The sequence below is a fragment of the Apaloderma vittatum genome, unplaced genomic scaffold (genome assembly GCF_000703405.1).
Source record: "Apaloderma vittatum isolate BGI_N311 unplaced genomic scaffold, ASM70340v1 scaffold18078, whole genome shotgun sequence".
Taxonomy (NCBI): Eukaryota; Metazoa; Chordata; class Aves; order Trogoniformes; family Trogonidae; genus Apaloderma; species Apaloderma vittatum.
Genome location: NW_009731410.1, coordinates 5,077 through 19,652, shown reverse-complemented (window position 1 = coordinate 19,652; position 14,576 = coordinate 5,077). Strand labels below are relative to the sequence as shown.

General features: G+C 41.4%; 1 protein-coding gene across 1 annotated transcript; it reads left to right on the top strand.

The window, feature by feature from the left end:
* Positions 1-784: 784 nt before the first annotated feature.
* Positions 785-14,261, top strand: IL17RA (interleukin 17 receptor A). The gene is made up of 12 exons (XM_009875179.1): positions 785-812; positions 2,802-2,942; positions 4,448-4,572; positions 5,648-5,774; positions 7,874-7,921; positions 8,019-8,176; positions 9,425-9,502; positions 9,942-10,017; positions 10,102-10,116; positions 10,977-11,078; positions 12,153-12,194; positions 12,790-14,261. The coding sequence occupies exons 2-12, from the start codon at positions 2,810-2,812 to the stop codon at positions 14,259-14,261; spliced, it is 2,376 nt and encodes a 791-aa protein (XP_009873481.1). The 5' UTR covers positions 785-812; positions 2,802-2,809.
* Positions 14,262-14,576: the final 315 nt, after the last annotated feature.

The window sequence follows — 14,576 nt, the reverse complement described above, 5'->3', positions numbered from 1 at the left end:
AAAGAGAGGGATTCTCATTAGTATTTTTTTTTCCTTTATGGGTTACTTCTCAGATTTCTACAAATAAAGTCACCATATCCTACTTAGAAGCTTAGCACTTACTAAACGTGGTTTTTTCCCTTCCCTGTTTCTTATGAGGCATTGAGAAAAAGACCAGTCATAACTGATGCAGCCTTTCTGTTATACAGGACTGTTCATCACCATGTGCTACTAGTCATTTACTGAGTGTAAGTTTTTTAGAGTGTCGTTTCATAGCGGTTTTGAACCCAAATATAAGATAAAAGGGTTGTCTTGCAGTAGCAGGATGTAGCTCAGTACTTCAGTGGCAAGCGGAGAGCTCGTGATTCAAGTCAGGTGGGCTTAGAACTTGCAGGTGTCACCAGCACCATCAGTGCTGGGTGGCAGTAACTTAAACCAGTAGTGTTTAAAAAACAAGACAAGCAGTCTTTCATGTCACACTGGTTTCTAATTTTTGCAGCCCTGGCTTCTGGAAGATTTTTCACTCTCATCATCTTGCATTTTTGCCTCTCCAGTTTCTTTCTATTATTGCAGCTACTACTGTCACATATGTGGTTCAAGTGTGCACAGGTTTCATGTCCTGTGTCCTTTGGTATTCTGATTAACAACTTTGCACAGTGTTTCCTGATGGTTAATTCTTCCAGTTTGTGTGTGTTGCTATTTGCTGAATTGTTTTTTTCCTGCCCTTCTCCGGCCACCAAGCAGAAGCAAATTTCTGTCAATCCAGTTTCTATTTTGAGAGTAATATTCTTGTTTCTTTTCCCCACAGGATTTAAACTGCCTTGTAAAAAATAGTAAGTAATTTTGGTTTTCTTCATTGCACTTTTTTCATCAGATCATGTGCTTTTTTCTTTTTTTTTATCCCCTAACTGAGTTCATACAGAAAGTTCTTCCTGCTAGAATCGGAGAGATGTAAATTGAAGCATTGGTGTCATTCTTTTCTTTGGGAGTTTTCAGTCTGATCCATAATCAACTCCAGATAAGAGAGAAATGGCAAGTTCAATATTTTTCAGGATAGAAATTTGGAGTGGGTGGAACACAACCCAACTTGTTTAGCTTCTATTTAAAGCTGGGACAGTCAATTTTAAAAAAAATGGACATTTTAGGGCAATTTTATTAGGAAATGTTCATTACAGGCTATTATGTCTGTGATGATACTTGATGAAAAATTGATGTATGAGCTAGAATTAAAAAAGAGGCGTGAAGTGGTACGGCTGAGAGCAGTTAATGTAAATTATTGACCATGAAGTCTAGTGAATTATCTTGATCTTAGAGATGTTTTCTAACCTAAATGATTGTATGATTTGGAAAAGGAAACTAGAGTTACTGTAAGTCCCACTGAAAAATAAATTGGACATACCAGATGTAAGGGTCAAGCCTCAGCCGTGGCACGCACCTGAAACGCTTTAGAATAATGGCAGGTCAAGGCCTTAAAAAAAGGGGAATGTTCTGCATTTGTCCATTTGATGCATGGAGTGCCCAGCTGGCACTGCAGAACTCCTTGGCGATTGGACTAGATGATCTTGAGGTCCCTTCCAAGCCCTAACATTCTGGGATTCTGTGATTGGCCTTCCCTTGCAGCCGTCATCCTGAGCAGGCTCATTTCTGCCTCGCTGACCAACCCTGGATTGTACCAACACAAGTATTTTTGTAGCCACACTTGGTATGCCGGATGAGGGAGATGACTATGCTGAAAAGAAGGAGACTTTAAACTTTTTTGGCAGGAGAAGGATTGGGTGGGATTGGGTTGGATCATTTTTCCTACTGGCAGGCAGCCATTGGAATACAGCTTGACAACATGGCTAAGCCAAACTGCAGCTCTACCATTAAAATGCTGCCTTATTTGAATATTTGGTTGAAATTCTGCCTTATGGTTCTTGCTGTGTTTTTCTGCTCTAGGGAAAAGACTTTTTTTAGTGCACTCTTTTCTGAAAGGTACTTTAATCTTATCAGTTTTTCTGTTGATATTATTTGGTAGAATGAGTATTTGAGGATTGTCCAATTGTTTCCTAAGCCTAAAACCATGCTGTTACAGGATGGGATAGTGCCCACTTTCCACTGTTTCCATCACTGACTCAGCAAAAAAGACTGAAAAGTGAACTTTGAGTGGCCTGACTGTGCTATTTCTTAATATGCTCTAGTAAGTCAGATGTTGTACAAAAGTTTAAGTAGATCATGTATGTCTAATGCGTGTCATTCTTAATTTCATTTTCTGATGAGAGTACAGAATCAGTTTTCCCTAACACTGTATTGACTAGCATAAATTATTTTTCTGTCCAGAAAGCTCATTAAGTTTAGGAAAGAAATAACAAGCAGTTATTGAAAGCTAAATTGAGAAGTATATTCTAATCAGAAGTAAGGCAGTTTTAAACCAGAAGGTAATTAGCTGCTGGAACAATTTCCTCGAGTATCTGACAGACTTCTTAGCACTGGGAGGCTGGAAAATTAGTACTAGTCTTCTAACGTAGAGCTGTTTCAGCAGCAGAGTATGGCCCTGCTGCAGCAGATGCTGAATAAATACATTTGGCCTGATTGTGTCAATTGTGGTAATTACTAATGGACTTGAAGGAAAAGAGGAAGTGTAAGTTACTTGAACAAGTGAGTTCAGAATATTACAAACAATTTGTTAAGTACTGGCATGCTGAAAACTGTCTTTCTGAACTGTGAAGCAGTCTGTCACCCAGTTCTGCTGTCTTCAGTAACCCTGACCCAAAGGGCAGACTGTAATTGCAAGGAAGCAGAACTTCCTTGGCCCTGCTCTGACTTTTTCATTTGCTGGGCAGGTACCTGCATGGACACAAACTGGCAGCAGCAGTGGACTCCTTCTGCTCCCAGCAGTCTTCATGTCTCTTCTGACGTTTTCCGTCAGATGGATGGAAAACTACTCCCCGTGCTTCGAATAGAATGGAAGGTGGCCACTGATGGTAAGTGGTGGCTGTTTAATGTCGACACAGAGCAGAGGAATTAGGTGTGATCTAGTAAGGACAGGGAGGAGAATTATCATGTGAAGTCTTTCACTGACTTAGTAATGAAAACAGACCTTTGAAATTTAGGGAGTTGTTTACTTCATATTGTTTGCTTTGGGGGATGTTTTTGGATTTGTCTTGATGACTGAATTGATGCTTTGGGTATGCTGCGTATTCAAGAGTTTTAAATGCTTCCGCTAGCCTGAGATAATGACATTTAAGATGGGAAAAACAGATAAGAATGGAATCTGCCCTGGTAAGGCTGCATCTGGAATATTGTGTCCAGTTCTTGGACTCTTGGTTCAAGAAGGACAGGGAACTGCACTGGACTCTTTTGAGCAGTTCCACAAAGATGATGAAAGGAGTGGAACATCTCCATTATGAGAAAAGGCTGAAGGAGCTGGGTCTCTTTAGCTTGGAGGGGACTGAGGGGTGACCTCATGAATGTTTATAAATATGTAAAGAGTGAGAGTCAGGAGGACGGAGCCAGGCTCTTCTCAGTGATATCCAGTGATAGGACAAGGGGCAATGGGTGCAAGCTGGAGAGTAGGGGGTTCCACAAAAACATTAGGAAAAAGTTTTTCACTGTGAGGTGACAGACCACTGGAACAGACTGCCCAGGGAGGTTGTGGAGTCTCCTTCCTGAGTGACCTACTGTAGGTGATCCTGCACTGGCAGGAGGGTTGGACTAGATGATCTTTTGAGGTCCTTTCCAACCCCTAACATTCTGTGATTCTGTAATTTGGGATAGTCTAGTCCTTGTAACTTAGGTTTCCTATTTGCGCATGTGTCTTGACAAAGGAATAATTGTTTCATTGCTGGAACCTAAATGAGTACCAGTAAGCCAAGTTTTTTCACTCTGCAAACATCTTTGTTTATATATGATCTTTCCCTTGCATGCTGTTGCTTATGGTTTTGCATTGATTCAAGATAGAATTAAGCACATTGGTTTCTTCCTTCTGCAGAGCCTGTGTCTGAGGGCTGTATAGAGTTGTCATCTCAGTATAGCTATAGTAGTGTAGAATCAGGTGTGGCTTGGGTAAGTCAGTCATTTTTTGTAGCTGTGGTTATAAACTTTCTCATTAGCACTGCCTGCACCAAAATAAAAGCGTATTTGCTTCAGTGCCCAAACCGGGTGAAACAGCCTTGAGAGGCAGAGCTAAACACAGCTGTGAACCTGTGCCAGGGTACCTGGAAGAATGAAGTTGCTTTCTATTCTGCCCTTTCATTTGCACACATGTAGCTCTGGCTATGCAGGACAACCTTGAAGCTGAAAGTGCTGTTAGTCAGCCCCACACACTCCCTTTTTCATGTCCGGTTATCTTTGTGTTGGGATCCCTAGCACTTCAAACGAGTAAGACTGACAAGACTGGGCAAAGTGGTGATCTCTGCAGGGGTTGCATTCTCTACACATGCAGATGACAGGCAAAGACAGACATCTCTCTCTGTCCCTGTGCCTGCAGCTAGCATCCAGTACCTCCAAGGGGCAGAGCTGGCTGTGATGCAAGTGAACAGCAATCAACAGATCTGTGCCCAGTTTGACTTCCAGAACAACTTGCCACTTCAGGTCCGTCCAGATGGAGGTCGGGTGAGTGCAAAGGACTCTCTGTTTTTTCTAGGTCATGGGTTTCTTCTTGCTTTCACTGTCACACGTTACACTTATCGATTTAAAAAGTACAGACTGGTTAGAAGAGTTGGTGAAACAGTCAAGGCACTGGGCTTGAGACCAGCTGTTGTTTCCAGTTTGTCTGACACTTATGTGCAACTGTGTACAAGCTGCTTACTAGATTTCTTTAACTCTTACCATCCTTCAGGTTTTAAGAATTGTTGCTCCGAGTGCCTAGTACATGTCACCATTCTGGATGTTGCCTAAAGCAAATGATTGTAGAAGTTTTTACATTCTGCTTGAGGGCCATGACATTTACAGCCTTTTCAACTGAACTCTTCGTTTTATTTCCACTTCTTTATTGTACTTCTTGCTGTGGAGGAAAGCACCAACCTTGGCGGGGGGGAGAAATGCTCCTTCAGCTTACACTCAGTTTAGGAAACTCGGCAGAAAAACGCTGAGCATCCACAGCTGCCTTTATGAAAGAAAAAGGAATCTGGAATTTGTTGCTCACCATGCAGAATTTGTCCATAGTTAGCTTGCCATGCGGAGCCAGTGCCGTCTCAGAATTTGCACAGCATTGCTGGTGTGGAAAACAGTATATATTTAAGAAAATATATGTGGAATGGCCAGGCACAGATCCATATGTGTGTAAGTGCAACTCTAAAAGCTTAGCACTTGCACTGCACTGCAAGATTCATACTAGACTAAAGTTTCAGTTTCAAAACTGTGTATTTTAGCCTAATCTCTTTTCAGTTCAGAGTGTAATTTGGTGGAAACTCCACACAGTTATTTGCCGTAAGACTATTATATCAGTTCAAAGATTCAAAGACCTCGCTATATTTCTCTCATTCCTAGCAGAAGGATTTGTGGCAGACCAGGGGATCGGAACATATAATATTCGAGCTCCTTTTTTTTTTTATTTTCAAGCTTCAGAAGAAATGTCATATGGGATGAGAGAACACAGTAGAACGGGACCAAGTCAGCCGTTAGTTTCAGTGCCTTTATAAGAGTAATGTTCTTGTTTTAAGTCCATGTGAATATGCTTTGTTTTCAGTGGAATTTCACTTTTGACCGTTTTGAAGTGGAACCTGGCCAGACTTACCAAGTGACTGTCTACCACCTACCCAAACTGGGTTTCCATGGAGACTACAATTGCAAGTCCATGTCTCTCACGATGCCTGGTAAGAAACGCTCTAGTTCACTTAGATGTTGAGCTTAGGTTTGTGGACCTGGAGGTTTGGCGGGTTTTTTTTGCAGACCAGGTCCGTGAACTGTGAGCAAGTTTGGCAATAAGGTGGCAGTATTATCGTAGAATCATAGAACAGTTTTGGTTGGAAGAGACCCTCAAGGTCATAGAGTCCAACCTTTGTCCTAGCACTATCAACACCGCTAAACCATGTCCCTCAGCACAACATCTACCCGTCTTTTAAACACCTCCAGGGATGGTGACTCAACCTGTTGTCCTTTCTGAATTATTGCTCTGTAGAAAGTCCATGGTGCTAGCCTCATCTACAGTACCTGTGTGGTGTATAGTTAAAATGCTGTTACTGCTTATGTTACTTGTCACTATCCTTGTTTCTGGGATCTTGTGTCCAGAAGTTTGTCAAATCTCTGTTCAAAATAAGGTGCATGTGGAGGGACTAGTCAGTGAAAGACAGACCCTTTGATTCTGGTTGACTGTAGTTTCTACATGGAAGATGTTACTATAAACAATTTTTGCATTTATGCTCTCTAGAAAGCTGGACAAAGCCTTGGAATTTGACCTCTTGACTTCTGAGCAATTGCATTTGTAGGTTGTCTACTCTGGTACAGCCATGGCTAAAGAGAGCTAAACCTAAAAGTAGTATAGGTGCCCCTCTGAGGGGATGTTTCAAGGTAAGTTACATCTCCTGGACATTGTTGCTGAAATGTTCGTCAGTGGAGCCAGGCACAAAGATATTTCATCTCTGTGAATGGGGCTGCAGAGTAATCTTTCATGCTCTGCAGACTAGGGCTGCTGCTTTTACTTAATTTGGAATCTTCTGAAGTTGCCCCTCTACTCGTGGAAGCTGGAAGAACAGGCCAGAATTTCCAAATAGGAAGTAAAGTTTGGCTTCTAATACTAAATCTTAGACATGTGAAGTTTGATTTCAAAGGCACAGTGAGGCATCATTTACAAAGAAACTTGAAAGAGCCAAGTGCCTGACCCTTTCTTGTGTATGTGAAAGTTGTCCTGTAGCTAAAAAGAATTTTTGTTTTCCCTGAAGATGCTGAGCATCTCCAGTGCCCTGTGGCTGCTCTGACTAGTTCATAAATATTTGGCACTCAATACAGAGCTTGAAAACTGGTTCTTAATTTTCTTCTTAACTTGCTTATAGTTGTCAATGTGACTTTGTGGTTATAAAATGGCAAAGTATGTGGTGTGTTCGGTCAACGTGAGCAGGAAAAGGAGAAAGGGCACTTGGTTTTCAGCCCTGTTATCCTTTCTTGTACCTGCTCATCCTAAGAACTTGCTGGCTTTTATCCTCTGCCGTTCTTCAGAAACTTAATGCATTGTGTCAAGCTCAGCAGTTGCAGGGACCTTTGCTGATTAGACCTTACATATGAATCACAGAGGTACTGTAAATTTTCCAACTCTGGAAATTTAAGATATGCAATGTTTTATTTCAACTGTTTAAGCAGGGAATTGTGCCTTTTCCTTTGTCCGAACCCTGGAGGAGAGACATAGTTTAGGCTGAGACTTGTAAATTGCTAAATGTTGAATATGTAACTCTGCATTTGACTCTGAAGAAAGTCCCAAAGAGCAGGGCCAATCTGCTAAATGAAGCAAAGAGAATTAAAAATGTGGAAGAGTGTTTTGGGATCAAGAAGGATTCCAGTTTCCTAGTTATCCTGGGGCAGAATGCTTTCGGTAGAATCCTTTGCTGTGGCGTTTTAAGGTCCAGAAATCAGCATGAAGTTTTAATTCCACTATGACTACCTCTGCATAAGTTTTACATTAGCAAAGGTTGACAGAAATTACTGTTAAAATAAATATTGCATGTGTTCAGTCTCGTCTCATTAATTATCTGTGTTCTGAGGAAAAAAGGGGGGGGGGGAACTCCACAACATCAGCAGCAGGGCTGGTTTATACACTGGAAACCAATACTATTCTGCTGCAGAATTTTGCTCCTGCTTTGGAACAAAAATCTCTGCTCATCAAGGGACTTGGTTAAGTGTCTGGCTTCCAATTAAGAAAATGAGAGCTTTTGCTAAACAGAAGTACAGTGTTCTGACCAGTCATTGATGGTCTTTCTTGCAGACTGCAAGGACTCTTTGATGAAGAGAACCATCCCATGTATAAACACAGGTAAGAACATTTCCGTCTGTGTTGTGTGGATGAGGGTGCTGTGTTGACACACATTTCTGACAGTTGAGAAACTTGGGAATATCTGAACTAATTCCAGGCAGCTTGTGGGAGCCCAGGATCCAAGGTAAAAGCCTAGATGATGCAACTCTGCTTGTGAGCTTTAACCCATGGATGGAGTCAACTCGATATAAAATTCATGTGGCCAGTTTCCTGAATGAGAAGAAATGTAAAATGATCACACGTGATTTCACTGAGGTAATTACCTTCCTAAATGATGAAACATGACAAACATTTCTTTAACAGTTGCGAAACAAGGACTTGGAGCCGTGATGTCGGAAATGTTCGAATGCACTTGAACAGTGGTTTTCAAGGAATTATTTTCACAGGTTTTTTTAATTGTTTTTTGAAAGAGGAACTTTATTTCAATAATTTGGTGGATAAAAGGTGAAGAAAAGGTTTTATGATATGTGAAACAGTTTGTAAACATCTCCAAAGAAAACCAGAATTGAATATTTGACTCTCTAGGCTGTATCTTTGTCAAGGCAATGCCTGAGGGATAATACTAAATAAATCATTCAAAATGAGGTGCAAAGTTTCAATAAATCATTGAAGTGGTTTATTAAATGTGATGAGGGGCATGGGTGGTTAGTTAATTTTTTTGCATCAAGAATGAGTGGTTTTGTAACAAATGTTTCAAAGACATGGAGAATCAGTTCCTGCAGGTCTTGCAGCCTGTTTTGTTGAGAAGCTCAGAGTATATCCAGAATGTCTTCTGACAGAAGAAATGTTCCACTTCAGGCATCTGAGGGAGGAGAAATGCTGAATAGTTGGTACCAGCCCCCACCCTTCCTTGGGGCAGGGCCAGATATATTGGCATTCAGTTTGTTTAATCTTTACATTCCTTCCACGCTTAAAACCCTTCGTACTGCATGCATGCATGTTTGTGAAGCTATTACTGACACACTGGTACAGTGCTGTGTGTATTTCCCTGGTAGAGGGGAATATACCTCATTTTGGAGTACGTATCTGCTGTTCATCCTAAAGAATACACTTAGACTATCATGATACTGATTGTGTACAGCAGGTAACAAGGGCAACTTGTTTGTCTGTTCTAGTGTCAGAAGCAGCAGTGTTGACAGCTGTTTTTAATTAAATGGGGAAGCTTGTTAATGTTTACACATTAGATAACTGAAGACATTTACATAGTTAAGAAACTGTACGTTTAACACATTTGAAGTTATGCAATGTACATCCTTAATTGTTTCCTATTACCTGTGCAGCTGTAGCTTGCTGTCTTAATTGTGTTCCCCTGTCTGTCACACAGGACACTTACAATAATGGTGGCCAGGCCACTTATTTGTTTTTGTCCTCTGTGGGCTTCTTGTTAAAAAAAAAAAAAAATCTTCTTACTTTGAACCATTCCATATTCTCATGTCAACTTTTTTTTTCCTTCTTTCATTCCATTTTCTTCCTTGCCTTATAACTTGCATCTGATTTCTGCAGAGTGGACTGCAACAGCAAGTGAATGTCACAATCAAAATAGAGAGGAACATAAGAGCTTGCTGCAGCTATGAAATACAGGTAGGATTTTGCTGTTGTCCCTCTGTCCTTCCTTCACCAGCAATGCAAAGAGCAGTTTAACAACACTATGGGGTTTTGCTCAATGTTTTGTTCTGAGATTGACTAATCCCCAATTGCCTGTATCGGGGAAATAATGATTACAGCTGAAAGAACAATTTTTTTTACCTAAGTATTCTCTGTAGACTGTGGCTTTTCTCCAGTGTACGGTTGCCATGTCAGAGACTATGGAGTGGGAATGGCAAGTGTGCAACCTCAGGAGCTCACTGCCTTCTTAATCTATAGTGTAAGAATTCTTAATTAATTTTCTTTTCTGAAGGAAAAGGGGAATTCTGTGTCCCTGTACTAAAATAAAAGGGAGAGTTAAGGCAGGAGGAAAGTGAAGCAGGGAACAAAATTGCTTTTAAGAATAGCTCCTGTTTTCTGGATTTTTCAATTGCAGATTCAACCATTCTTTGCGAACTGTGGTACAGACTGTCTGAGACATTCTGCTTTCGTCCCGTGTTCACCAGCTCCAAGTGAGAACTGCTCTTCTTTAATTTAAATTCCCATTGTCTTAGAGACGAGAGCTGAATTTTTAATGTATCTCTTGTCTTTTGCAGGTACAGACCCATCAGGTAAGAAGTTCTTCCAATACCCTGCAACTTTTTTTTGCGGCTCTTTTCCTGACACACAGAATAACAAATGATCCTCCCTGGGAAGGACCCAATGGGCAGAAAGTGTCCGCTTATAACACTGAGTTCAGAATGAGTCATGTTGATTTACTTTACCATGATTTAATGAGGCAAGTATTTGTATGCAGTGTGAATCTTAAAGAGTAGAGGTTTTTTAGAAATACTTCACTTGCATAAAATTCTTTGAGAAACAGTTTTGACAAGAAGAGTCTTAATATAAAATACTTTCTGTCACTTTGCTCAGTGTTAAAAAATTTGCATAATATAAAGCAGCTTTTGGAGAGAATAGCTTGCATATATTCATTTTTATGAATGTCAAGATAAATCATGTGCATAACGATTTGACATCTTTTTTTTTTTTGCTTTTTTTGGCTTCAACAGCACCTGTAGGGAGCTAGTTTGCCCAAGATTTAAAAGAGGGGAAAAAACACCTGTAAAATTGAAAAAAAAAAAATATATATATATATCACCCAAAATTATGTGGTTTTGTAGATTACATGAACAGGCAGGACATGGGCGGCATGCCTGTCAAAGCTGGATAAATGTTGCTATTTAGAGGAAGGTTATCACAGTGTGCTGCACATATGGCTCTTTGTGGAGCAAGTTTATGGTGTAGAGAATCATCATGAAAAGAGGAATCGATTTTGAGAAGTGGCTATGGTGTGTTGTAAGGAGGAAGCACTGGACTACCCATGGTTTTGGGCAGGGCCAGGGTCTTGTCCCCTGCTGCTCAAGAACCTTCTGTTCCTTGTTGAAACTCTATTTGTGTAAAGCAATATGTGAGTGCTATTTTTGTACTGCAGGTGATACGATTATATGGCTCTACTGGTGTATCACTGGGATCTGTGTGTTACTGGTGGGTTCGGTCATAGCAGGTGTAATTTGTATGACCAAAAAACGAGCAGGTAAGACTCATACCAGCTAGGAAGAAAAGATTCAATGCTAAAACTGTTTTTTTCCCTACTTCTGTTCCTATTCTTATCTCTGTTTTCTTCCGTGCTGTTCTGATGTCTTGCCACTAAGCTAATGCCTGTGTAAACACTTTCACCTGTTCTACATTGTAGGACTTGTAACATCCTAATACCATGCACCTAGTTAAGTAAAGCCTTCCACAGGTTATGCTGTCTGATGCTCCATTTTCATAGCACTTCAGAGCTTGTGTGGGGAAAAAGGAACTTCACAGTTCAAGACTTTATTTCCTGCAGATTGCTACACATATATTTTCCTTTTATTTTTCTCCTGCATTGCATAAGAGTTTTGCAGAACAGAAGCTTCCTGTTTGTCCAGACTGTAGTCTTTCCTCTGTCACCAAAAGTCTCTATAAAATTCCTTTTTGTACTATTTTGATCTTAAATAATGCTTTTCAATTAAGATGGATTTTCTATGATTCTGTGAAATTAAGATGGAAAGGAAAGAAAAAAACCAAACTCAACACAGGCTGACATTGAGCAGGTTGGAAAATTAGGTATTTAAGGACTAATTCGTAGTCTTCTGTGCAGCAGCCATGAGGGAGTTATCACATGGAAACTGTGTAAGTCGCTGGAGTTTCTTACCTGAGAGGAGTGATTGGAAATCTTTTGGAAAATTTCTTAACATCAAAGTTGCATATAAAATGTTCCTAGGAACATTTTAGTTGCCTCTTCAGAGAAGCCTCTTAAGAAAAAAACTATCTTTGTAAAAGCCTCTTCTCCTTAAGAAGAGTTAGCAGAACAACTGGCAGCTGTGTACCTCTTGAGGCTGGCCAGATTTAGGGAAGATGGAGAAAACTGATTTCCTCTCCAAGGAAAAATGTAGCAAAGTAAAACTGGCTGTAGAAGAGTCTTTATTAATGTAGCAGGGTTTTTTTTTCATAAGGATTCTTCCCTCTGCATGGTTTCCTCCCTGTGTAGTTAAGCTAATCTTTGGAAGGTGGTGTTTTTTTAAGGATTTAACCTTATTTCATGTTTTTGGAACTGACAGTGACTTTGTCTCTCTTCCAGCACACCGGCGAGGGAAATGCAACCACAGTGATTTGCAAACTGGTAAGGTGTCCTGCGTGTGTTTTATCAAGCACATGTAATGCATTCTGAAAGTCTCACCCAATTGTCCAGAAGGGGCCAGCACATCATAGGCTCTACTACTCTGTAGGTGCTTCTCAAAACCAAAAGGTAGCCTTAGGATCTTCCTGTTTAGCTAAAAGAAACTTTATATATGGGATTTGGAATGCTGTATTTGTCAGATGGGAGATAATCGCTTTATTAAGCAGTGAGGCATTTGACCCAGCTGAGGCTGCACTCACTGACCTTAAAAGAACTTTTGCTAAATCATCTCAGCCAAAGCAATAGGAGATTGTTTTGAGGTGGGAACATCAGCTCTCCAGCAGAGAATACAGCAATGTTTGCAAGCCTCTTGAAGCTGGTATATTACTTTCGTGTGGTGAAATCCTATGATCCATCCAGGATCCGCTGTCTGGACTTGTGTATTGAATTTCTACAATGAAATGTTTTCTGCATGTGTTGCCCAAATAGCTTCAAGAGTGGTAGTTGCTAGAACCTTTAGTTAATATTCTCTGTCGATTGTTGCTGGCTTGCACCATTTCAGGAATATGGCTGGGACAAATATTTTTCTATCTTTCAGCAGTGCCGTATACCGATGTTCCTCTGCCACCCTTGAAGCCCCGAAAGGTTTGGATTGTGTACTCTGCTGATCACCTGCTGTACGTGGACGTGGTGCTGAAGTTTGCCGAGTTTCTGATGACGGTTTGTGGCACTGCCGTAGCCTTAGATCTTCTAGAAGATCATCAGATCTCAGAGTTAGGGCCATTACCCTGGCTTACTCGACAGAAGAAGGAAATGGAAGACCTCTCTTCAAAGATCATCATCTTATGTTCGCGGGGCACCCAGGCCAAATGGCAGGCCATGCTTGGGAGCGAGCCTGTGTGTCTCAAGCAAGATCAGCAAAAGCCTATGGGAGACCTGTTCACCCCAGCCTTGAATTTGATCCTGCCAGATTTCAAGAAGCCAGCCTGTTTTGGAATGTATATAGTCTGCTATTTTGAAGGGATAAGTAGTGAGAAAGATATACCTGATCTGTTCCATGTCACATCCAGGTACCAGCTGATGGACAAGTTTGAGGATATTTATTTTCGGATTCAGGACTTGGAGAAGTTTGAACCTGGGCGCATCCATCGAATCCGGGAAATCACAGCTGAAAATTACATCGATACCCCTAGTGGGAGGAAGTTGAAAGAGGCAGTACAAAAGTTCAAGGACTGGCAGATGGAGCACCCAGACTGGTTTGAGAGAGAAACTGTCTGCTTGGATAATGATGAAGAGTTGCAGTCCCTAAGCAGAGAGAGCCAGGTGGATTCATTGCTAAGTGAACCAGGTGGAATTGTGAAACACCAGCTGCACCTACGGGAGCCTGACCCTAACTGCTGTTACATTGTCAACCTCCACATGCATGAAGGTGAAAGCAGAGGCTGTAAACTGCAACCTCAGCTTAATCCCTGTGGGGATCCAACCTCTCAGACTATGGTCCTTCCTATGGATGAGGCTCCTCTGGTTCAGGTAGTGGAGCCAATCTCTCCTGTGGAAGACAGAAATATACTTGGTCATCATGTGCTGAGTAATGAGGACTGTATGGAAGGAGTTCCTCTTCTGGAGCCAAACTTTCCAATGAGAAATAACGTCATCCTCCACAATGAGTCTGAAGTTTCTGAAATAGATGACCAGAGTCCTGCAAACCCCTCAGGTGAACTGAGACACCATCTGAATGGACTCATGTACTCTCTTTATCAGCAGAGTATTGTTCCTTCAGAGCCGTCTCTCTGCCAAGAGGAGGCTGACGAGCAACACCAGTTGGTCTTTGATGACCAATGTAAGTCAGTCCAAAGACAGTCAGTGCAGTCAGACCAGGGCTACATCTCTAGATGTTCTCCTCTGCCTCCTGATGACCTTGTGGAGGAGGAGGAAGAGGAGGAGGATCAGGAAAATCAGGTGGTCTTCCATGAACTCTCTCCAGAGGTCTTGAACAGTCTAAAGAGCCTCCAACAGCAACTGTTTTTCCAGGACATTCAACGAAGCTCTGACTTTGGGGTATCCAGCTGAGGTGGTGGACAACAGCCAGTCTTCAGAGGACTGTTAGACTCAGTCTGGGACCTGCTCCATTTGAAATACAGGAATGGAAGGTGGTACCATGCACAATGCTGAAACTGCTTTGCAACATCATCCATGGCCTTGTATTGTAAATGACTTGCTGGTGGGATCTTTCTGTGCTGGGAGGCAGGATTGCCCAGCAAAATGGTAACGTTGCTTCCAGTCTCTGTGGAGAGAAGCCACCCCCGTGGAAGAACTGACGATAGTTCTGTTCCTTGGGGAAATGTGTTACGCTGAGTCCTCACTGACAGATGGCAGAAAAATTAC

Excerpts from the sequence above, each read along its gene's own strand:
- IL17RA (XM_009875179.1), top strand. The coding sequence starts at position 2,810 with ATGGACACAAACTGGCAGCAGCAGTGGACTCCTTCTGCTCCCAGCAGT. Across the intron at positions 2,943-4,447 it reads ATGGAAGGTGGCCACTGATG|CTAGCATCCAGTACCTCCAA; the intron begins GTAAGTGGTGGC and ends CTGTGCCTGCAG. Across the intron at positions 11,079-12,152 it reads TATGACCAAAAAACGAGCAG|CACACCGGCGAGGGAAATGC; the intron begins GTAAGACTCATA and ends TCTCTCTTCCAG.